This window comes from Oenanthe melanoleuca, chromosome 1A (assembly GCF_029582105.1).
Source record: "Oenanthe melanoleuca isolate GR-GAL-2019-014 chromosome 1A, OMel1.0, whole genome shotgun sequence".
Taxonomy (NCBI): domain Eukaryota; kingdom Metazoa; phylum Chordata; class Aves; order Passeriformes; family Muscicapidae; genus Oenanthe; species Oenanthe melanoleuca.
Genome location: NC_079334.1, coordinates 69,400,671 through 69,423,736, shown reverse-complemented (window position 1 = coordinate 69,423,736; position 23,066 = coordinate 69,400,671). Strand labels below are relative to the sequence as shown.

Genomic DNA, 23,066 nt, shown 5'->3' with positions numbered 1-23,066 from the left:
AATGGAACAGGAATTCCCAGGGAGCAGGAATTCATTCCCATGGAGCAGGGACTATTCCATGGAGCAGGGATCACAGCACCAGGAGACATCCCAGCACCCCTGGGAGCAGGGATGGAGTCCCCACTTCCCAAAGGCCCATCCCAGATGGAGACAGGACACATTCCCAACTCCAGGAACAAAGGGATGGACAGAGAATCCCTGACTCCGTCCTTGCTCCCCCCAGGATAAACATTCCCCATGTGGGAGCCACTCCCACCTTTCCCAGTGTTTGATCCTGGAACTGGGATCATTGAAACACTGATGGAATTCTTCCTCATCCTCATCCTCATCCCATCTTCATCCCATTCCAATCTTCTTCCCCACTCTCATTCTAATCCTCATCCTATCATCATCCCCATTCCCATCCTCATCCCCATCCTCATTTTGCTCTGCATTCTCAATTCATCTTTATCCCATTCCCATTCCCATCCCATTCCCATTCCCATTCCCATCCCCATTCCCATCCCTCTGTTCCCTCCCTTCTCTTCTCAGTGGGATTTGTGCTTCCCCACCTGCTCCCAAGATTTCTGGGTGGGATCATCCTTCCCAATCCCAACCAGCCCCAGCATTAATTGGGACCCTTTATCCTGGGATTTCCTTGATCCAGGGAACCCTGGATCCCTTTCCAAACCAGGGAATGTTCCCGTTCCAAACCAGGGAATGTTCCTGTGCCAAACCAGGGACTGTTCCCATTCCAAACCAGGGAATGTTCCTGTTCCATTGCAGGGAATGTTCCCATTCCAAACCAGGGAATGTTCCCATTCCAAACCAGGGACTGTTCCCATTCCAAACCAGGGAATTTTCCTGTTCCATTGCAGGGAATGTTCCCATTCCAAACCAGGGAATGTTCCCATTCCAAACCAGGGAATGTTCCCATTCCAAACCAGGGAATGTTCCCGTTCCAAACCAGGGAATGTTCCCATTCCAAACCAGGGAATGTTCCCATTCCAAACCAGGGAATGTTCCCATTCCAAACCAGGGACTGTTCCTGTTCCAAACCAGGGAATGTTCCCATTCCAAACCAGGGACTGTTCCCATTCCAAACCAGGGAATGTTCCTGTTCCAAACCAGGGAATGTTCCTGTTCCAAACCAGGGAATGTTCCCATTCCAAACCAGGGAATGTTCCCGTTCCAAACCAGGGAATGTTCCCATTCCAAACCAGGGAATGTTCCCATTCCAAACCAGGGAATTTTCCTGTTCCAAACCAGGGACTGTTCCCGTTCCAAACCAGGGAATGTTCCCATTCCAAACCAGGGACTGTTGCCATTCCAAACCAGGGACTGTTCCTGTTCCAAACCAGGGAATGTTCCCATTCCAAACCAGGGAATGTTCCCGTTCCAAACCAGGGAATGTTCCCATTCCAAACCAGGGACTGTTGCCATTCCAAACCAGGGAATGTTCCCATTCCAAACCAGGGACTGTTCCTGTTCCAAACCAGGGAATGTTCCCGTTCCAAACCAGGGAATGTTCCCATTCCAAACCAGGGACTGTTCCTGTTCCAAACCAGGGACTGTTCCCGTTCCAAACCAGGGAATGTTCCCATTCCAAACCAGGGACTGTTCCTGTTCTAAACCAGGGACTGTTCCCGTTCCAAACCAGGGACTGTTCCCATTCCAAACCAGGGAATGTTCCCATTCCAAACCAGGGAATGTTCCCATTCCAAACCAGGGACTGTTCCCATTCCAAACCAGGGAATGTTCTCCTGCCATCCCGGGTCCGTTGCCCTGCCAGTCCCCGGTAACGCCCCGGTGCCACCCAGGGTCCATTCCCATGCCCGTCCCAGGTATTGCCCCGGTGCCACCCAGGCGCTGTTCCCGTGCCCCAGGTGATGTGTGGCCCTGTTCCCGTGCCCCAGGTGATGCCATGGCCCTGTTCCTGTCCCCCAGGTGATGCCGTGGCCCTGTTCCCGTGCCCCAGGTGATGCTGTGGCCCTGTTCCCGTGCCCCAGGTGATGCTGTGACCCTGTTCCCGTGCCCCAGGTGATGCTGTGGCCCTGTTCCCGTGCCCCAGGTGATGCTGTGACCCTGTTCCCGTGCCCCAGGTGATGCCGTGGCCCTGTTCCCGTGCCCCAGGTGATGTGTGGCCCTGCTCCCGTGCCCCAGGTGATGTGTGGCCTGTTCCCGTACCCCAGGTGATGTGTGGCCCCGTTCCCGTGCCCCAGGTGATGTGTGGCCCTGTTCCCGTGCCCCAGGTGATGTGTGGTGCTGTTCCCGTGCCCCAGGTGATGCCATGGCCCTGTTCCCGTGCCCCAGGTGATGTGTGGCCCTGTTCCCGTGCCCCAGGTGATGTGTGGCCCTGTTCCCGTGCCCCAGGTGATGTGTGACCCTGTTCCCGTGCCCCAGGTGATGTGTGGCCCTGTTCCCATGCCCCAGGTGATGCCATGGCCCTGTTCCCGTGCCCCAGGTGATGTGTGACCCTGTTCCCGTGCCCCAGGTGATGTGTGCCCTGTTCCCGTGCCCCAGGTGATGTGTGACCCTGTTCCCGTGCCCCAGGTGATGTGTGGCCCTGTTCCCGTGCCCCAGGTGATGTGTGACCCTGTTCCCGTGCCCCAGGTGATGTGTGGCCCTGTTCCCGTGCCCCAGGTGATGTGTGGCCCTGTTCCCGTGCCCCAGGTGATGTGTGGCCCTGTTCCCGTGCCCCAGGTGATGTGTGCCCTGTTCCCGTGCCCCAGGTGATGTGTGACCCTGTTCCCGTGCCCCAGGTGATGTGTGACCCTGTTCCCGTGCCCCAGGTGATGTGTGCCCCTGTTCCCGTGCCCCAGGTGATGTGTGCCCTGTTCCCGTGCCCCAGGTGATGCCGTGGCCCTGCTCCCGTGCCCCAGGTGATGCCATGGCCCTGTTCCCATGCCCCAGGTGATGCTGTGGCCCTGTTCCCGTGCCCCAGGTGATGTGTGGTGCTGTTCCCGTGCCCCAGGTGATGCCATGGCCCTGCTCCCGTGCCCCAGGTGATGTGTGGCCTGTTCCCGTGCCCCAGGTGATGCCATGGCGCTGTTCCCGTGCCCCAGGTGATGCTGTGGCCCTGTTCCCGTGCCCCAGGTGATGTGTGGCCCTGTTCCCGTGCCCCAGGTGATGTGTGGCCCTGTTCCCGTGCCCCAGGTGATGCTGTGACCCTGCTCCCGTGCCCCAGGTGATGTGTGCCCCCTCACCTGCCAGCAGGAAGGTGATCAGGCAGGTTTCCTTGGGCAGGAAGAGCTTGAGGCGGGAGCCGCTGAACACGTACTCCACCACGGCCTCGGAGCGGCCGGCGCGCTGCAGGAAGGGCAGGAACTGCTTCGCCTTCTGCGTGTCCTGGGGGAGAAAGGAGCTCAGGGACCTGAACCCGGCCTGACACTGCCCCTGAGCCTGCTGGGGGGTGTGGGCACGGGGCTGAGAGCTCCGGGCTGGGACGGGGCTGTGAGCCACAAACAGAGCCCAAAGACACCCCAAACACAGCCCAAACACAGCCAAAACATGCACAAACATAGCCCAAACACAGCCAAAACATGCACAAACACAGCCCAAACACAGCCAAAACATGCACAAACACAGCCCAAACACAGCCCAAACACAGCCAAAACACAGCCCAAACACAGCCTAAACACAGCCTAAACACAGCCCAAATCCATCCCAAACACAGCCAAAACATGCACAAACAGAGCCCAAACACAGCCTAAACACAGCCCAAACACAGCCCAAACACAGCCAAAAGACAGCCCAAACACAGCCCAAACACAGCCTAAACACAGCCTAAACACAGCCCAAACACAGCCTAAACACAGCCCAAACACAGCCTAAACACAGCCCAAAGACAGCCCAAATCCATCCCCAAATCCATCCCAAATATGCACAAACACAGCCTAAACACAGCCCAAACACAGCCCAAACACAGCCTAAACACAGCCCAAATCCATCCCAAACACAGCCTAAACACAGCCCAAACACAGCCTAAACACAGCCTAAACACAGCCCAAAGACAGCCCAAATCCATCCCCAAATCCATCCCAAACACAGCCTAAACACAGCCCAAACACAGCCCAAACACAGCCTAAACACAGCCCAAATACACAGCCTAAACACAGCCCAAACACAGCCCAAACACAGCCAAAACACAGCCCAAACACAGCCCAAACACAGCCTAAACACAGCCCAAATATCCACAAACACAGCCTAAACACAGCCTAAACACAGCCTAAACACAGCCTAAACACAGCCCAAAGACAGCCCAAATACACCCCAAATCCATCCCAAATCCATCCTGAAATCCCAAATACACCCCAAAACACTTCTCAAATGTAGCCCAAAATAAATCCCAAATCCATCTCAAAACACATCTCAAATATATACCAAAATCATCCCAAAATCCCAAATAGATCCCAAAACACATCTCAAATGTAGCCCAAAATAAATCCCAAATCCATCCTGAAATCCCAAATATATCCCAAAACACATCTCAAATATATATCCCAAAATGCATCCCAAATCCATCCCCAAATCCCAAATACATCTCAAAACACATCTCAAATATAGCCCAAAATAAATCCCAAATCCAGCCCAAATATATCTCAAATCCATCCCAAAATGTATCCCAAATCACCCCAAAATCCCAAATATAACCCCTAATCCATCCCAAACCCACCCCAAAAATATCCTAAAACATGTCAAAATGCATCCAAAAATCCCAAATCCATCCCAAAACAAATCCCAAAGCCATCCCAAACCCAAAGTATATCCTGAAATCCATCCCAAACCCATTCCAAAAATATCCCAAAGCACATCTCAAAATACACCTCAAAACACAGCTCAAAATACATCAAAAAATCCCAAATACGTCCAAAAATAAATCCTAAATATATCCCAAAATGAAACCCAAACACATCCCCAATCCAGAAAAAAATTCATCCAAAATTCATCCCTAAACTCATCCCCAAACCCATCCAAAATTCATCCCTAAACCCATCACCAAATCCATCCAAAATCCATCCCCAAACCCATCACCAAACCCACATCAAAATCCCAAATCCATCCAAAATTCATCCCTAACCCATCCCCAAACCCATCCCCAAATCCAACCAAAATTAATCCCTAAACCCATTCTTAAATCCATACCAAAATCCCAAATTCATCCAAAATTCATCCCCAAATCCATCCCCAAATCCATCCAAAATTAATTCGTAAAACCCATTCCCAACTCCCCACCAAAATCCCAAATCCATCCAAAATTCATTCCTAAACCCATCCCCAACTACATCCAAAATCCATCCAAAATTCATCTCTAAACCCATCCCCAAATCCATCCAAAATTAATCCCTAAACCCTCCCCAAGTCCACATTAAAATCCACCCCAAACCCCCAAGTTCATCCCAAATCCACCCCCAAACCCCCAACCCCCCGAGAACATGAATGAATTAATTAAGGAAAAGCCAGGAGCTGTGCTGGGGCTGTGGGATCCCTCAGCAGAGCTGGGCAATCCCAGTGCTGCCCCCAGTTTATTCACCCACAGAAAAAGGGAAAATCCCCCCAGCAGATCCCAAAAAACTGCACTGTGTTTATATCCCGTTTATAAAACATATGTGGGATTTATCCAGTTTATAAAACAAATGTGGGATTTATCCTGTTTATAAAACAAATGTGGGATTTATCCCATTTATAAAACAAATGTGGGGTTTATCCAGTTTATAAAACAAATGTGGGATTTATCCTGTTTATAAAACAAATGTGGGATTTATCCCATTTATAAAACAAATGTGGGGTTTATCCAGTTTATAAAACAAATGTGGGATTTATCCAGTTTATAAAACAAATGTGGGGTTTATCCCGTTTGATAAAATGAACATTGGATTGATCCTGTTTGATAAAACAAATATGAGGTTGATCCCGTTTATAAAATAAACATGGGGTAGATCCCATTTATAAAACAAACATGGGATTGATCCTGTTTATAAAACAAACGTGGGGTTGATCCTGTTGATAACATAAATGTGGATTTATCCCATTTATAAAACAAACACGGGTCTGATCCCATGTAGAACACAAACGTGGGATTTATCCCATCTGTAAAACAAAGGTGGGGATGATCCCATTGGTAACACAAATGTGGGATTTATCCCATTGGTAACACAAATGTGGGATTTATGCCATTGATAACACAAACATGGATTGATCCCATTTACAAAACAAACATGGATTTATCCCACTGGTAACACAAATGTGGGATTTATCCCACTGATAACACAAAGGAGGGGCTGATCCCACTGATAACACAAACCTGGATTGATCCCTTGATAACACAAGCATGGATTGATCCCATTGATAACATAAACCTGGATTGATCCCACTGATAGCACAAACCTGGATTGATCCCTTGATAACACAAACATGGATTGATCCCACTGATAACACAAACATGGATTGATCCCATTGATAGCACAAACATGGATTTATCCCTCTGATAACACAAACATTGATTTATCCCACTGATAACACAAACCTGGATTGATCCCTTGATAACACAAACCTGGATTGATCCCACTGATAACACAAACATGGATTGATCCCATTGATAACACAAACATGGATTGATCCCACTGATAGCACAAACCTGGATTTATCCCTCTGATAACACAAACATGGATTTATCCCTGATGCCCCACCCGTGGGGCTGACCCCACTGATAACACAAACATGGATTTATCCCTGGATAACACAAACATGGGTTTATCCCACTGATAACACAAACCTGGATTTATCCCTGGATAACACAAACATGGATTTATCCCGATGCCCCACCCGTGGGGCTGACCCCATTGATAACACAAACATGGATTTATCCTGATGCCCCACCCGTGGGGCTGACCCCACTGATAACACAAACATGGATTTTTCCCCTGATGCCCCACCCGTGGGGCCGGCCCCGCTGCCCACCCGCGCCCCAGCGGATCCTCACCCCGGAGATGTCGGCCACCCTGTGGATCGGCACCTCCTTCTTGCTGTGCAGCCCCTTCCCGTTCTTGATGGCCCTGGGGAGGAGAGGGAAAGCAGGAAATGGGGCTGCTGCCAGAGCCAGACACAGGCTGGAGCCACAGCTGGATCCTGGGGCTGGCACAGGGAGCAGGGATGTCCTTGGGATGTTCTCTTGGGATGTTCTCTTGGGATTTCCTTGGGGTATTCCTCTGGGATTTCCTTGGGATGTTCCCTGGGATGTTCCCTTGGGATGGCCCCAGGTGCCACATCCCAGCCCTGTATGTGTCATATCCCAGCCCCATATCCTGGAGTCCCGCTGCCCCCTCCACAGCTCTGAGCTGCTGACTCCCTGCCAGCTGTCCCCAAAGGCACATTCCCAAAGGCACATTCCCAAAAGCACATTCCCAAAGGCACACTCCTCCCCCAATCTGCCAGCTGGCAGCAGCGGGAGCAGCGTTCCCGTTCCCGTTCCCGTTCCCGTTCCCGTTCCCATTCCCGTTCCCGTTCCCGTTTCATTCCCATTCCCATTCCCATTCCCACTCCATTCCCGTTCCCATTCCCATTCCCATTCCATTCCCATTCCCCATTCCCGTTCCCATTCCCATTCCCATTCCCGTTCCCATTCCCATTCCCATTCCCATTCCCGTTCCCATTCCCATTCCCATTCCCGTTCCCGTTCCCATTCCTGTGCCCATTCCCAGTCCCATTCCCGATCCCATTCCTGTTTCCATTCCCATTCCCATTCCCATTCCCATTCCCGTTCCCATTCCCATTCCCATTCCCGTTCCCGTTCCCATTCCCGTTCCCATTCCCATTCCCGTTCCCATTCCCGTTCCCATTCCCGTTCCCATTCCCGTTCCCGTTCCCATTCCCATTCCATTCCCGTTCCCATTCCCATTCCCGTTCCCGTTCCCATTCCCATTCCCATTCCCCATTCCCATTCCATTCCCATTCCATTCCCATTCCCATCCCCATTCCCATTCCTCATTCCCATTCCCGTTCCATTCCCGTTCCCGTTCCCGTTCCCGTACCAATTCCCATTCCCATCCCCATTCCCATTCCCCATTCCCATTCCCGTTCCCGTTCCCGTTCCCATTCCCATTCCCGTTCCCGTTCCCGTTCCCGTTCCCATTCCCGTTCCCGTTCCCGTTCCCGTTCCCGTTCCCATTCCCACTCCCGTTCCCGTTCCCATTCCCATTCCCACTCCCGTTCCCGTTCCCGTTCCCATTCCCGTTCCCGTTCCCGTTCCCATTCCCGTTCCCATTCCCACTCCCGTTCCCTTCCCGTTCCCAGGGTGGATCCTCCTCTCCTGCCCCCTCCGAGCTCCCTCCCCGTGCCGGGCTCTGCTGCCCAGGAGGAGCCCGGATCCCCCCGGGCCCTCCCGAGGGAATGGGACCCGCAGGGAAGGGGATCCGTGGCCATGCCAGGGCCACCGGGAGCGTGGGACCGGGGACAGGGACACGGGGACACCGGGGGGGCTGTGCCAGGGCCGGGAACGGAGATCCCTGCGGGCGTGGGGGGCACCGGGAATGGGATCCCCAGGGGATCATCCCCATGGGGACACGGCTGGGGACAGCTGGGACATGGCTGGGACAGACAGACACCCAGGGGACACGGCTGGGGACAGAGGGACACCCAGGGGACACGGCTGGGGACAGACAGACACACAGGGGACACGGCTGGGGACAGAGGGACACCCAGGGGACACGGCTGGGGACAGACAGACACCCAGGGGACACGGCTGGGGACAGACAGACACACAGGGGACACGGCTGGGGACAGAGGGACACCCAGGGGACACGGCTGGGGACAGAGGGACATGGCTGGGGCAGACAGACACCCAGGGGACACGGCTGGGGACAGACAGACACACAGGGGACACGGCTGGGGACAGAGGGACCCAGAGGCTGGGCTGGGACAGAGGGACAGATCCATGTGGGAATCACCTCCAGCCACAGGGGTGGGGCAGGGGGACACGGGCAGCACAGGGGACATGGGGACAGGACAGGGACAGGACAGGGGACACAGGGACAGCACAGGGGACACAGGGACAGCACAGGGACAGGACAGGGGACACAGGGACAGGACAGGGACAGGACAGGGGACACGGGGACAGGACAGGGGACACAGGGACAGGACAGGGACAGGACAGGGGACACAGGGACAGCACAGGGGACACAGGGACAGCACAGGGGACACAGGGACAGGAGAGGGGACACAGGGACAGCACAGGGACAGCACAGGGGACACAGGGACAGGACAGGGACAGGACAGGGGACATGGGGACAGGACAGGGACAGCACAGGGGACACAGGGACAGCACAGGGGACACAGGGACAGGACAGGGACAGGACAGGGGACACAGGGACAGGACAGAGACAGGACAGGTGACACAGGGACAGCACAGGGGACACAGGGACAGGAGAGGGGACACTGGGACAGGACAGGGGACACAGGGACAGCACAGGGGACACAGGGACAGGACAGGGACAGGACTGGGGACACAGGGACAGCAGAGGGACCCGCCCCGCCCCGCCCCGCCCCTGCCACGCCCCAGCCCCGCACTCACCGCGCCTCGGCCGCCAGCAGCTCGTCGTAGTGCGCCGAGCGCTGGTCATCGTCCTGCCGGTACCGCAGCACCGTGGCCAGGCCCTTGCTGACCAGCGCCTCCGCGATGTTACTGCGGGAACGGGCCGGTCGGGGGGGGACCGGGGCAGGACAGCCCGTGCATCCCACCCATCCATCCCTATCCATCCCTATCCACCCCTATCCATCCCTATCCATCCCTATCCATCCCTATCCATCCCTATTCATCCCTATCCATCCCTATTCCATCCCTATCCATCCCTATCCATCCCATCCCATCCCATCCCATCCCATCCCATCCCATCCCATCCCTATCCATCCCTATCCATCCCTATCCATCCCTATCCATCCCTATCCATCCCTATTCCATCCCCATCCATCCCTATCCATCCCATCCCTATCCATCCCTATCCATCCCATCCCTATCCACCCCTATCCATCCCCATCCATCCCTATCCATCCCATCCCATCCCTATCCATCCCTATCCATCCCCATCCATCCCTATCCATCCCCATCCATCCCTATCCATCCCCATCCATCCCTATCCATCCCTACCCATCCCTATCCATCCCTATCCATCCCTATTCCATCCCATCCCATCCCTATCCATCCCCATCCATCCCTATCCATCCCTAACCATCCCATCCCATCCCTATTCCATCCCTATCCATCCCTATTCCATCCCTATCCATCCCTATTCCATCCCATCCCATCCCATCCCATCCCATCCCATCCCATCCCATCCCATCCCATCCCATCCCATCCCATCCCATCCCATCCCATCATCCCATCCCACAATGGGTGACCCCCAAACTGGGCCCATCCCACAGGGAGAAGCCTCCCAGCAGTGCCCCAAACCCCACCCCAGAAGTTTCCCCCCAAACCCAGCAGGCTCAGCATTCCCAGGCCACCAGAGCCTGCTCCTGGATTTCCCAATCCCATCCCTTCTTTTCCAGGAGCAGGGGGTGGGCCCTGGTTTGGGAGGGGGGGCACCATCCCTGGATTCCCCCCCAAACCCACGGGAATCTCCTTGATTCCACCACCCCACGTTTTTTCAGGAAAGAAGTCGGGCACCATTTTGGGGGGGCCTGGACAGGGAGACCCCGGCCCCCATTTCCATGGGAAGGGGCTGGAGCAGCCTGTCCCAGTGCACTGGGATTTCTGGGATCAGCCAGGCAGGACGAACCCACCACATTCCAGAGCTTTAAGCAAATCCATGAATTCTACTCCGCCAGCACGTCCCTAATTCTCCTCCCTTTACCCCCCCCAATTCCTTCTGTATCCCCAAAAAAGGCGGATCCAGCCGAGGATGGAGGGACTGATCCCACCCCCAGCCCCGGCCGGGCCCCTTCCTCGGAGGGGGAAGGGCAAACCCAGCACCAGGAGCTGAAATTAGGTCTGGGAGCAGGGGAGGGATCCAAAAATTCGGGATTGGAGAGAGAGGAATCGCTGCAGCCGGAGCAGCTGCGGCAGGAGGGGAATGGGGAGAACTGGGAATGCTGAGAACTGGGAATGGGGAGACTGGGAATGGGGAGAACTGAGAACTGGGAATGGGGAGACTGGGAATGGGGAGCTGGGAATGGGGATAATGGGAATGAGGAGCTGGGAATGGGGAGCTGGGAATGCTGAGAACTGGGAATGGGGAGAACTGGGAATGGGGACACTGGGAATGGGGAGCTGGGAATGGGGAGACTGGGAATGGGGAGCTGGGAATGGGGAGACTGGGAATGGGGAACTGGGAATGGGGAGACTGGGAATGGGGATAATGGGAATGAGGAGCTGGGAATGGGGAGAACTGGGAATGGGGAGAATGGGAATGGGGAGACTGGGAATGGGGAGCTGGGAATGGGGAGCTGGGAATGGGGAGCTGGGAATGAGAAGCTGGGAATGGGGAGCTGGGAATGGGGAGCTGGGAATGAGAAGCTGGGAATGGGGAGCTGGGAATGCTGAGAACAAGGAATGGGGACACTGGAAATGCTGAGCAATTCTTGGAGAAGATGGGAGAGGGAAATGGGAGGGACGGATCCTGGGTTCCAGGGAGTGACACAGGCAGGGATGGACAGGGATGCAGGGCTGGGATCCATGAGGGATCCAGGTATGGAAATGGGCAGGGATAGGGCTGGGAGATCAGCAGGGATCCAGGCTGGGATCCAGGCTGGGATCAGGGCTGGGATCAGGGCTGGGATCAGGCTGGGATCAGGCTGGGATCAGGGCTGGGATGAGGGCTGGGATCAGGCTGGGATCAGGCTGGGATCAGGCTGGGATCAGGGCTGGGATCAGGCTGGGATCAGGCTGGGATTAGGGCTGGGATCAGGCTGGGATCAGGCTGGGATCAGGCTGGGATCAGGGCTGGGATCAGGCTGGGATCAGGGCTGGGTTCAGGCTGGGATCAGGGCTGGGTTCAGGCTGGGATCAGGGCTGGTTTCAGGCTGGGATCAGGGCTGGGATCAGGCTGGGATCAGGCTGGGATTAGGGCTGGGATCAGGGCTGGGATCAGGCTGGGATCAGGCTGGGTTCAGGGCTGGGATCAAAGCTGGGATCAGGCTGGGATCAGGCTGGGATCAGGCTGGTGTCAGGCTGGGATCAGGGCTGGGATCAGGGCTGGGATCAGGCTGGGATCAGGCTGGGATTAGGCTGGGATCAGGCTGGGATCAGGCTGGGATCAAAGCTGGGATTAGGCTGGGATCAGGCTGGGATCAGGCTGGGATCAGGCTGGTGTCAGGCTGGGATCAGGGCTGGGATCAGGGCTGGGATCAGGCTGGGATCAGGCTGGGATCAGGCTGGGTTCAGGGCTGGGATCAAAGCTGGGATCAGGCTGGGATCAGGGCTGGGTTCAGGCTGGGATCAGGGCTGGGATCAGGCTGGGATCAGGCTGGGATCAGGGCTGGTTTCAGGCTGGGATCAGGCTGGGATCAGGCTGGGATCAGGCTGGGATCAGGCTGGGATTAGGCTGGGATCAGGCTGGGATCAGGCTGGGATCAGGCTGGGATTAGGCTGGGATCAGGCTGTGATCAGGGCTGGTTTCAGGCTGGGATCAGGCTGGGATCAGGCTGGGATCAGGCTGGGATTAGTCTGGGATCAGGCTGGGATCAGGCTGGGATCAGGCTGGGATTAGGCTGGGATCAGGCTGGGATCAGGGCTGGGATCAGGCTGGTTTCAGGCTGGGATCAGGCTGGGATCAGGGCTGGGATCAGGCTGGGATCAGGGCTGGGATCAGAGCTGGGATCAGGGCTGGGATCAGGCTGGGATCAGGCTGGGATCAGGCTGGGTTCAGGCTGGGATCAGGCTGGGATCAAAGCTGGGATCAGGCTGGGATTAGGCTGGTTTCAGGCTGGGATTAGGCTGGGATCAGGCTGGGATCAGGCTGGGATCAGGCTGGGATTAGGCTGGGATCAGGGCTGGGATCAGGCTGGGATCAGGGCTGGGATCAGGCTGGGATCAGGCTGGGACCAGGCTGGGATCAGGCTGGGATCAGGCTGGTTTCAGGCTGGGATCAGGCTGGGATTAGGCTGGTTTCAGGCTGGGATTAGGCTGGGATCAGGCTGGGATCAGACTGGTTCAGGGCTGCAGCTCCTGCCCTGCCTCCCCCGGCGCTGCCGTGCCCTGAATCCCAATCAGGCCCAGCCCAGCCCGGGGCCGGCGCTCACTCCGGCAGGACAAGCCCGGCTTTATTCCCTGCTCCATCCCAGCCTGGCACCGGCCCCGGGCACAGACCCTGCTCTGTTCCACCCCCGGCATCCCGGGAACGGCACCGGGAACGGCACCGGGAACGGCACCGGGAGTGGAACTGGGAATGGAACTGGGAATGGAACTGGAATGGAACTGGAATGGAACTGGGAATGGAACTGGTAATGGAACTGGAATGGAACTAGGAATGGAACTGGGAATGGAACTGGGAATGGAACTGGGAATGGAACTGGAGATGGAACTGGAATGGAACTGGGAATGGAACTGGAATGGAACTGGGAATGGAACTGGAATGGAACTGGAATGGAACTGGGAATGGAACTGGAATGGAACCGGGAATGGAACTGGAATGGAACTGGGAATGGAACTGGAATGGAACTGGGAATGGAACCGGGAATGGAACTGGGATGGAACTGGGAATGGAACTGGAATGGAACTGGGAATGGAACTGGAATGGAACTGGGAATGGAGCCGGGGATGGAACTGGAATGGAACGGGGAATGGAACTGGGAATGGAACTGGGAATGGAACTGGAATGGAACGGGGAATGGAGCCGGGAATGGAACTGGGAATGGAACTGGGAATGGAACTGGAATGGAACGGGGAATGGAGCCGGGAATGGAACTGGGAATGGAACCGGGAATGGAACCGGGAATGGAACTGGAATGGAACTGGAATGGAACTGGGAATGGAACTGGCACTGCCAGAACATCCCAGGAATGGAGGGACAGCTCTCCCAGCCCTGGGAAGGGAAGGGAAGGGAAGGGAAGGGAAGGGAAGGGAAGGGAAGGGAAGGGAAGGGAAGGGAAGGGAAGGGAAGGGAAGGGAAGGGAAGGGAAGGGAAGGGAAGGGAAGGGAAGGGAAGGGAAGGGAAGGGAAGGGATTTGCAGCTCAGCTCTCGCAGCCCCTGGATCAGGGAGGGAAAGGCAGCACTGCAGCGCTTTGGGTGCTTTCCAAAATAGCTGCTACTGGGAAAAAAACCTGGGAAAGCAACCAAGGGCCTATGACAAATCCTCCCTACGCAGCTCCCGGAGCTGCTGCCAGCCCCAGGCTCAGCCCATCCACAGGGATGTGCCCCAGGCACCATCACCCCGTGTCCTGAGAGGAAAAAGCCACAAATCCTGGCAGAGGGGAAGCTGCTCTGGAACAACCCCCCCTCCTGAACCTCCCCATGGAGAAGGGAAATCAGGGAGGCATCTCTTGGGAAGGACAAACATCCCAGGATACACAGCAGGGATGACTCCTCCAAAGCCACCCCCGAGACAGCTGGAGTGGGGGAGACTCATCCTGGTATCCCCAAAAGCTGATGCAGCTGTGGGGGGTGGTCTGGGGGGTCCAGGCAGCAGAATCCCAATGTATCCCACAGAACCCCAAAGCTGGGAATGGGGGCTGATCCCAGGCACCCTCCAACCCCACGGAGCCCAGGTGTGACTGGCAGGTGTGACTGACAGGTGTGAGCCCAGGTGTGAGCTCCAGGTGTGACTGGCAGGTGTGACTGACAGGTGTGACTGACAGGTGTGAGCTCCAGGTGTGACTGACAGGTGTGACTGACAGGTGTGACTGGCAGATGTGAGCTCCAGGTGTGACTGGCAGGTGTGAGCTCCAGGTGTGACTGGCAGGTGTGACTGACAGGTGTGACTGGCAGGTGTGAGCTCCAGGTGTGACTGGCAGGTGTGACTGGCAGGTGTGACTGACAGGTGTGAGCTCCAGATGTGACTGGCAGGTGTGACTGGCAGGTGTGAGCTCCAGGTGTGACTGGCAGGTGTGAGCTCCAGGTGTGAGCCCCAGGTGTGACTGGCAGGTGTGACTGACAGGTGTGAGCTCCAGGTGTGAGCCCCAGGTGTGACTGGCAGGTGTGACTGACAGGTGTGAGCTCCAGGTGTGACTGGCAGGTGTGAGCTCCAGGTGTGACTGGCAGGTGTGACTGACAGGTGTGACTGGCAGGTGTGAGCTCCAGGTGTGACTGGCAGGTGTGACTGGCAGGTGTGACTGACAGGTGTGAGCTCCAGATGTGACTGGCAGGTGTGACTGGCAGGTGTGAGCTCCAGGTGTGACTGGCAGGTGTGAGCCCCAGGTGTGACTGGCAGGTGTGAGCTCCAGGTGTGACTGGCAGGTGTGAGCTCCAGGTGTGAGCGCCAGGTGTGACTGACAGGTGTGAGCTCCAGGTGTGACTGGCAGGTGTGAGCTCCAGGTGTGAGCGCCAGGTGTGACTGGCAGGTGTGACTGGCAGGTGTGACTGACAGGTGTGAGCTCCAGGTGTGACTGGCAGGTGTGACTGGCAGGTGTGACTGGCAGGTGTGACTGGCAGGTGTGACTGGCAGGTGTGAGCTCCAGGTGTGACTGGCAGGTGTGACTGGCAGGTGCGAGCTCCAGGTGTGAGCCCCAGGTGTGACTGGCAGGTGTGGCTGGCAGGTGTGAGCTCCAGGTGTGAGCTCCAGGTGCGAGCTCCAGGTGTGGCTGGCAGGTGTGAGCTCCAGGTGTGAGCTCCAGGTGTGAGCCCCAGGTGTGGCTGGCAGGTGTGAGCTCCAGGTGTGAGCTCCAGGTGTGAGCCCCAGGTGTGGCTGGCAGGTGTGACTGGCAGGTGTGAGCCCCAGGTGTGAGCTCCAGGTGTGGCTGGCAGGTGTGACTGGCAGGTGTGAGCCCCAGGTGTGAGCTCCAGGTGTGGCTGGCAGGTGTGACTGGCAGGTGTGAGCTCCAGGTGTGAGCTCCAGGTGTGGCTGGCAGGTGTGACTGGCAGGTGTGGCTGGATGCAGGACGCCCCAGCCCGGGAGGGGTGACTCACATGCCCCCGATGGACACGGTGGCACAGGTGCGCTCCGAGAAGGCCGGCACGGTCTCGGTGGCGCTGCTGGCAGGACGGATGTAATCCACAGAAACGTTCACCTGCAACGGGGACACGGCTCAGGGGGGCAAACCCACGGGGTCAGCCAGGCAGGCCTGCATCCTCATCCTCATCTCATCTTCATCTTCATGTCCTCATCCTCTTCCTCATCCTCATCTCCTCATCCTGATCCTGATCCTCATCCTCATCTCTTCATCCTCATCTCCTCATCCTCATCCTCATCTTTATCCCCATTCCCCTGAGACCTCCTGCTGTCCCTCCAGGACGCTGCATCCCCTTTCCCACACCTGCACCACAATCCCAGGATGGTTTGGGATAGAAGGGACCCCAGAGCCCCCCAGTGCCACCCCTGCAGTTCATGGCAGGGACACCTCCCACTGTCCCAGCTGCTCCCAATGTCCAGCCTGGCCTTGGCACTGCCAGGGATCCAGGGGCAGCCACAGCTGCTCTGCCAATTCCAGCCCAGCAGCAATTCCTGCCCAAGATCCCAGCCAGCCCTGCCCTGTGGCACTGGGAGCCATTCCCTGGCTCCTGTCCCTCCATCCCTTGTCCCCAGTCCCTCTGCAGCTCTCCTGGAGCCCCTCCAGGCCCTGCAAGGTCTCCCTGGAACTTTCCCTCCTCCAGGCATCACCACCAGCAGTTCCCAGCATCACATCCCACATCTGCAGGCGCCGTTTCCATGCCAATCCCAATCAATCCAAAGCAATCCCAACCAATCCAAACCAATTCAAATCAATCCCACCCAATCCCACCCCTCTGCTTCTCCAGGGAAGCTCCATCCTCGAGGCTTTCCAGCTGGAAACACCCCAAGGCTCAGGGGTAGAGGGAGTGACACAGGGGTGACACGAGGACAATGTGGGGATCTTTGGGGACATCTCAGTGCTGCTGCCTCAGGGCTGGACCTGGCCTCTATGGATTTTCCCTGGCCTGTTCCCATCCCTGTCCCCATTTCTGTTCCCATTCCTGTTCCATCCCTGTTCCATCCCTGCTCCCATTTCTGTTCCCATTCCTGTTCCATCCCTGTTCCATCCTTGCTCCATCCCTGCTCCCGTTTCTGTTCCCATCCCTGTTCCATCCCTGTTCCTGTTCTGTTCCCATCCCCATTCCCGTTCTGTTCCATCCCTGTTCCCATCCCCATTCCCGTTCCCATTTCTGTTCCCTCCCCATTCCCGTTCTCTTCCCATCCCTGTTCCCATTCTGCTCCCGTTCTGTTCCTGTCCCTGTTCCATCCCTGTTCCTGTTCTGTTCCCACCCCCATTCCCGTTCTGCTCCCATTCTATTCCATCCCCATTCCCGTTCCGTTCCCGTCCCTGTTCCATCCCCATCCCCATTCCCGTTCCCATCCCTGTTCCATCCCCATTCCCGTTCTGTTCCATCCCCATTCCCGTTCCCGTCCCTGTTCCATCCCCATTCCCGTTCTGCTCCCGTTCCGTTCCCGTCCCTCACGGCCGCAGCCGCGCTGAACCAAACCCAGCCAGGCAGGCGCGGCAGGAGCAGCCCTGAGCCCCTCCAGAGCCTCGGCTCATCCCAAAACCACTCACTGAACCGACACCAAAATGCAAAAGAGGGGCGGGGGCGCCGGGCCGGGCGCGGGAGGGGCTCCGGCGGCAAAGCGCCGATTAGGGGGAGCGGTCACAGCGACCGCTCGCAGCAAAGCTCCGTCGGAACCACTGGAGGGGAAAACGAGACGGCGATTGCTGCGAGAGGCAGGGCGGGAGCGCGGCGGGGGCGGCGGGAGCGGCGGCGGCGGGAGCGGCGGGGGAACGGCGGGGGAACACCGGGAAACAACACCTGGGAAACACCTGGGAAATATCTGGGAAACACCGGGAAACAACACCTGGGAAACACCTGGGAAACAACACCTGGGAAACATCTGGGAAACATCTGGGAAATATCTGGGAAACAACTGGGAAATACCTGGGAAACAACACCTGGGAAACACCTGAGAACCATCTGGGAAACACCTGGGAAACACCTGGGGAACACCTGGGGAACATCTGGGGAACACCGGGAAACACCGGGAATGGGAGAGACTGGGATGCCGGGGGATCCTCAGGGAGGAGGGGGAGATTGGGGGGGATAATGGGATAATGGGATAGTAGGGTGGGATAATGGGATAATTGAATGGGATGGGATAATGGGAAGGGATGATGGGATAATGGGATAATGAGGTGGGATAACAGGATGGGATAATGGGATGGGATCCACGGGATGGGATGGGGTCACCCCTCATCAGGAAAGCCCCATGCTGGTCCCACTGCATGGGATCTGCACAGGGGCAGTAACACCCCACAGAGGGATCTGCACAGGGGCAGGAACACCCCACAGAGGGATCTGGACAGGGGCAGTAACACCCCACAGAGGGATCTGGACAGGAGCAGGAACACCCCACAGAGGGACCTGCACAGGGGCAGGAACACCCCACAGAGGGATCTGCACAGTCGGATCCGTGGGACAAGGACAGTGGGATGAGGCTCCACGAGGCCAAGCGCAGCCCTGGCACAGGGGGTGGCTGCCCCTGGATCCCTGGACGTGCTCCAGGCCAGGCTGGGAGCGCTGGGAGCCCCTGGATGGGGGAAGGAGCCCCTGGATGGGGGAAGGAGCCCCTGGATGGGGGAAGGAGCTCCTGGATAGGGGAAGGAGCTCCTGGATAGGGGAAGGAGCCCCTGGACGGGAGAAGGAGCCCCTGGACGGGAGAAGGAGCCCCTGGATGGGGGAAGGAGCCCCTGGATAGAAGGAGCCCCTGGATGGGGGAAGGAGCCCCTGGATAGGGGAAGGAGCCCCTGGATGGTGGAAGGAGCCCCTGGATGGGGGAAGGAGCCCCTGGATAGGGGAAGGAGCCCCTGGATGGGGGAAGGAGCCCCTGGACGGGAGAAGGAGCCCCTGGATAGGAGAAGGAGCCCCTGGATGGGGGAAGGAGCCCCTGGATAGGGGAAGGAGCCCCTGGATGGGGGAAGGAGCCCCTGGATGGGGGAAGGAGCCCCTGCCACGGCAGGGCTGGAACCATTCCGCGATTCCATGAAGCTCCAGGTCCCAGCCTTGGATCACACCAAGCCCAGACGTGGGAAGCTGGGACAGGCCCTGGGGGTGCTGGAGGGACCCTGAGCTGCCCGGGACCCACGGAGGGGCTGGGGGTGCAGGGACCCCCCGGCTGTGCTCCCCCCGAGCAGCGGGAGCAGGAGCCGTGGCCGGGCGGCGTTCCAAGGTCAGGGGCAGTCGGGGAGCATCAATCGCACCATCGGCAGCTCCGCCCCGGCAGCGCAGCCCGCCCGGAGCGCGGCACCGCGGGGCCCCCGCACCCACCGCCGGCATTGGGGGGTCTCGGGGGGGTCCCCAGGACGCGGCCCCTGGCCTCGTCCCCAGCACCAGGGTCACAGCGAGGTCGTTCCCAGCTTTGTCCCCAGGGTGCGGCCCCTTGTCACCCTGTCCCCAGCTGCTCCCAAGGTCCTGTCCCAGCCCCAGCCCCAGTTTGGGCTGGGGGGACACAACTCCAGGCCCATCCCCCAGTGGAGCCCCGGCACCCCAGGGCAGCAGGGACGTGTCCCCAAACCAGGGGGGACAGCGGGGACAGGGACCCCTCGCGGGTCCTGCCGGAGAGGAGGGAAGGGGCTCCCCTCCCCCGGGAGCAGCCCCCCTCCGGGCTCGGTGCCGGTCCCTGCTATCCCCCCCTCCCACGGGGGGCTCCGAGGGGCCGCGGGGACACGGGGGGGGACAGATGGGGGGTGGGTGGCAGCCCAGACCTGCCGCGCTATAAATACCCCGCCCGCCCGCGGATCTCCCGGCCCGGCGGCGTCACCCGCTCCCGGGAATATTTTTACTTCCCTGGCAGCTCGTGCCGGGGGGGCTGGGAAGGGGCTGGGAAGGGGCTGGGAAGGGGCTGGGGGGGGCTCGGTGCCCCCCGTGCCCCTCCCGTGCCCGGGCAGACGGGGCTGGGAGCGGGGATGTGCGGGGTGGTCCCGGCGGGATGGGGGCTGCGGGGAAGATCCAGGGAGGCGATTTCCCTCCCCAGGGATGGATGAGGGCTCCGGGATTTCCCGGGAATGGCGAGCGGGAGCGGCTCCCTGCGCCGAACCCCGTCCCGGAGGAGGCCGGGCTGTGGAACAGGGATGCTCCGCAGCATCCAGCGCCTCGGGCACGGCCGGGAGCGGATCCAGCTGGATCCCAGCTCCCTCCTCGCTCCCGAGGGGCCGCGGGGGCCCCCGGGGCAGGGGTGACCTTGGAGCGGGATCACCCCAATGCAAGCTCCGGGCTCGGGGCAGGGAGAGGAAAGGAACGCTGCGTGATTTGGGATGGTGACACCGGGAATGGTCCCGCTGGCCAGCCCAGCCCTGCCCTGCCCAGCCCAGCCCGGCCCGGCCCAGCCCAGCCCAGCCCAGCCCAGCCCAGCCCAGCCCGGCCCGGCCCAGCCCAGCCCAGCCCAGCCCAGCCCGGCCCAGCCCAGCCCAGCCCAGCCCGGCCCGGCCCGGCCCAGCCCAGCCCAGCCCAGCCCAGCCCAGCCCGGCCCGGCCCGGCCCAGCCCAGCCCAGCCCAGCCCGGCCCGGCCCAGCCCGGCCCGGCCCAGCCCGGCCCGGCCCGGCCCAGCCCAGCCCAGCCCAGCCCGGCCCGGCCCGGCCCGGCCCGGCCCAGCCCAGCCCAGCCCAGCCCGGCCCGGCCCGGCCCGGCCCGGCCCAGCCCAGCCCAGCCCAGCCCGGCCCGGCCCAGCCCAGCCCAGCCCGGCCCGGCCCAGCCCAGCCCAGCCCGGCCCGGCCCGGCCCAGCCCAGCCCAGCCCAGCCCAGCCCAGCCCACTGCAGCAGCCGCGCTCCCCGGCTCCCCTCCCGCTCCGGCTGCGAGCAGCCAAATCCTCCCCGGCAGCCAAATCCTGCCCAGCTCCACACGTGGAAGCGCCGGCTGACGCAGCCGCTCCCGTGACGCTCCGGAGCCGCCAGAGCCGGGCTCGGCATCCAGGAACCCAAATCCCGAATCCCAGATCACGGATCCCAAATCACGGATCCCGAACCCCGGATCCCAAATCCCGGCTCCGCACCGAGCCGGGCTCGGCATCGCGGACCCAAATCCCGAACCCCGGATCCCAAATCCCGGATCCCGAATCCCAAATCCCAAATTCCGGCTCCGCACACTGCCAGGCTCGGCATACCGAATCCCAAATCCCGAACCCTAAATCCCGAACCCTAAATCCCGAACCCCGGATCCCAAATCCCGGATCCCAAATGCCGGATCGCAAATCCCGGCTCCGCACACTGCCAGGCTCGGCATCCCGGATCCCAAATCCCGGATCCCGAATCCGGAATCCCAAATCCTGAATTCTGGATCCCAAATTCGGGACCCCGAATCCCGGATCCCAAATCCCGAATCCCAAATCCCAAATCCCGAATCCCAAACCCCTAACCCCAAATCCCGGCTCCCGGCACGGCGCAGCTTCCCCAGGGACGGGTCCCCACTGTCCCCACCCCCGGCTGCACCAGGGACTGGGATTTTCCCAAAATCCCGCCCGGGGCAGCGCTGCTGTGCCGAGCTCTCCCAGACCCTCCTCTGAGACCCAGGAAAAACTGCCCGACATCCCAAAAACCCTCCAGTCTGCCGAAGCCTCCCCCTTCCCGGGACTGGGATGGAGTTCCCAGGGAGGTTTTCCCCGGTCAATCCCTTCCCTGTTTTATCCCGGGTCTGATCCCCAGCAGTGCTGGCACTGGGGGTGCAGCTGCTGGTAACCCCAGAAGGAGAAAACCTGGGGGCGTCCCTGAAGTGTCCAGGGGCCTCTGAGGGGACCAGACAGGAGAATTCCCTGGAAAACCACCGGGAAACCACTCAGGGCTCTGGAGATGGGCAGAATTCCTCTGGAATCAGATTCCTGAGAGGGATGGGGCACGGGGATGGGAAACAGGGAATGGGAAACAGGGATGGGAAACAGGGAATGGGAAATAGGGATGGGAAATAGGGATGGGATACAGGGATGAAGGATGGGATGGGACACAGGGATGGGAAATAGGGATGGGAAACAGGGATGGGATACAGGGATGGGAAACAGGGATGGGAAATAGGGATGGGAAATAGGGATGGGATACAGGGATGGGACATGGGGATGGGATACAGGGATGGGAAACAGGGATGGGACACAGGGATGGGAAACAGGGATGGGAAATAGGGATGGGACACAGGGATGGGACACAGGGATGGGAAACAGGGATGGGACACAGGGATGGGACACAGGGATGGGACACAGGGATGGGAAACAGGGATGGGGCACGGGGATGGGAAACAGGGATGGGAAACAGGGATGGGAAACAGGGATGGGACACGGGGATGGGATCCAGGGATGGGGCACGGGGATGGGATCCAGGGATGGGACACAGGGATGGGGTGAGGATGGGACACAGGGATGGGACACAGGGATGGGGTGAGGATGGGACACAGGGACGGGGTGGGGACAGGGCACAGGGATGGGGCACACAGGGACCCCTGGGACCCCCAGGATCCCTCCTTTCCCTCCCCCAGGCACAGGGCAGCACCGCCCGTGCACAGGGAACGTTCCTCCCTGGCCGGCTCCCTCCAGCCGAGCGACTAATCCCGAGTTAATTAGGGAAGAGCTCCAGCTCGCAGCTCCCCGATGGGCGGAGGAGCCGGCCCTGCCCTGCAGCGATTTATTCCACAGATCCATAGTGGCCTGGGCAGCTCCGGGTCACCCCGCGCCGCCGGGCAAATTCCAGCGCTGGGAAGGGCACGGCGGAGCAGGGGGAGCCAAAAACCAAACCCAGCCTCGACGTGCCACGAAAAGCCCAGCCTGGAAAACTGCCGCTGCTCGGCAATGAGGGAGAATAACTGCACTCCATCCTTCAGGGAATTCAGAGGTGATTCCCACATCCCAGCCCCTCTCCCAGCTGGAGCTCAAGGACCACAGCAGGGATGTTCCCTCCTCATCCCCCCTCGGTCCTTTCTCCAGAGGGAATTATTTTGGGAAGCAATGGCAAGGCTGACCC

General features: G+C 59.1%; 1 protein-coding gene across 1 annotated transcript in view; it reads right to left on the bottom strand.

Annotated features, from left to right (window-relative positions):
- The window catches only part of SND1 (staphylococcal nuclease and tudor domain containing 1), a 96,609-nt gene that overhangs the window by 25,920 nt on the left and 47,623 nt on the right, over window positions 1-23,066 (bottom strand). The window contains exons 12-15 of the mRNA XM_056482666.1: window positions 16,035-16,135; window positions 9,548-9,658; window positions 6,962-7,034; window positions 3,186-3,327 (exon numbers count right to left, since the gene is read on the bottom strand). Coding sequence (XP_056338641.1) covers window positions 3,186-3,327; window positions 6,962-7,034; window positions 9,548-9,658; window positions 16,035-16,135 — 427 coding nt within the window. The remainder of the gene's footprint in view (window positions 1-3,185; window positions 3,328-6,961; window positions 7,035-9,547; window positions 9,659-16,034; window positions 16,136-23,066) is intronic.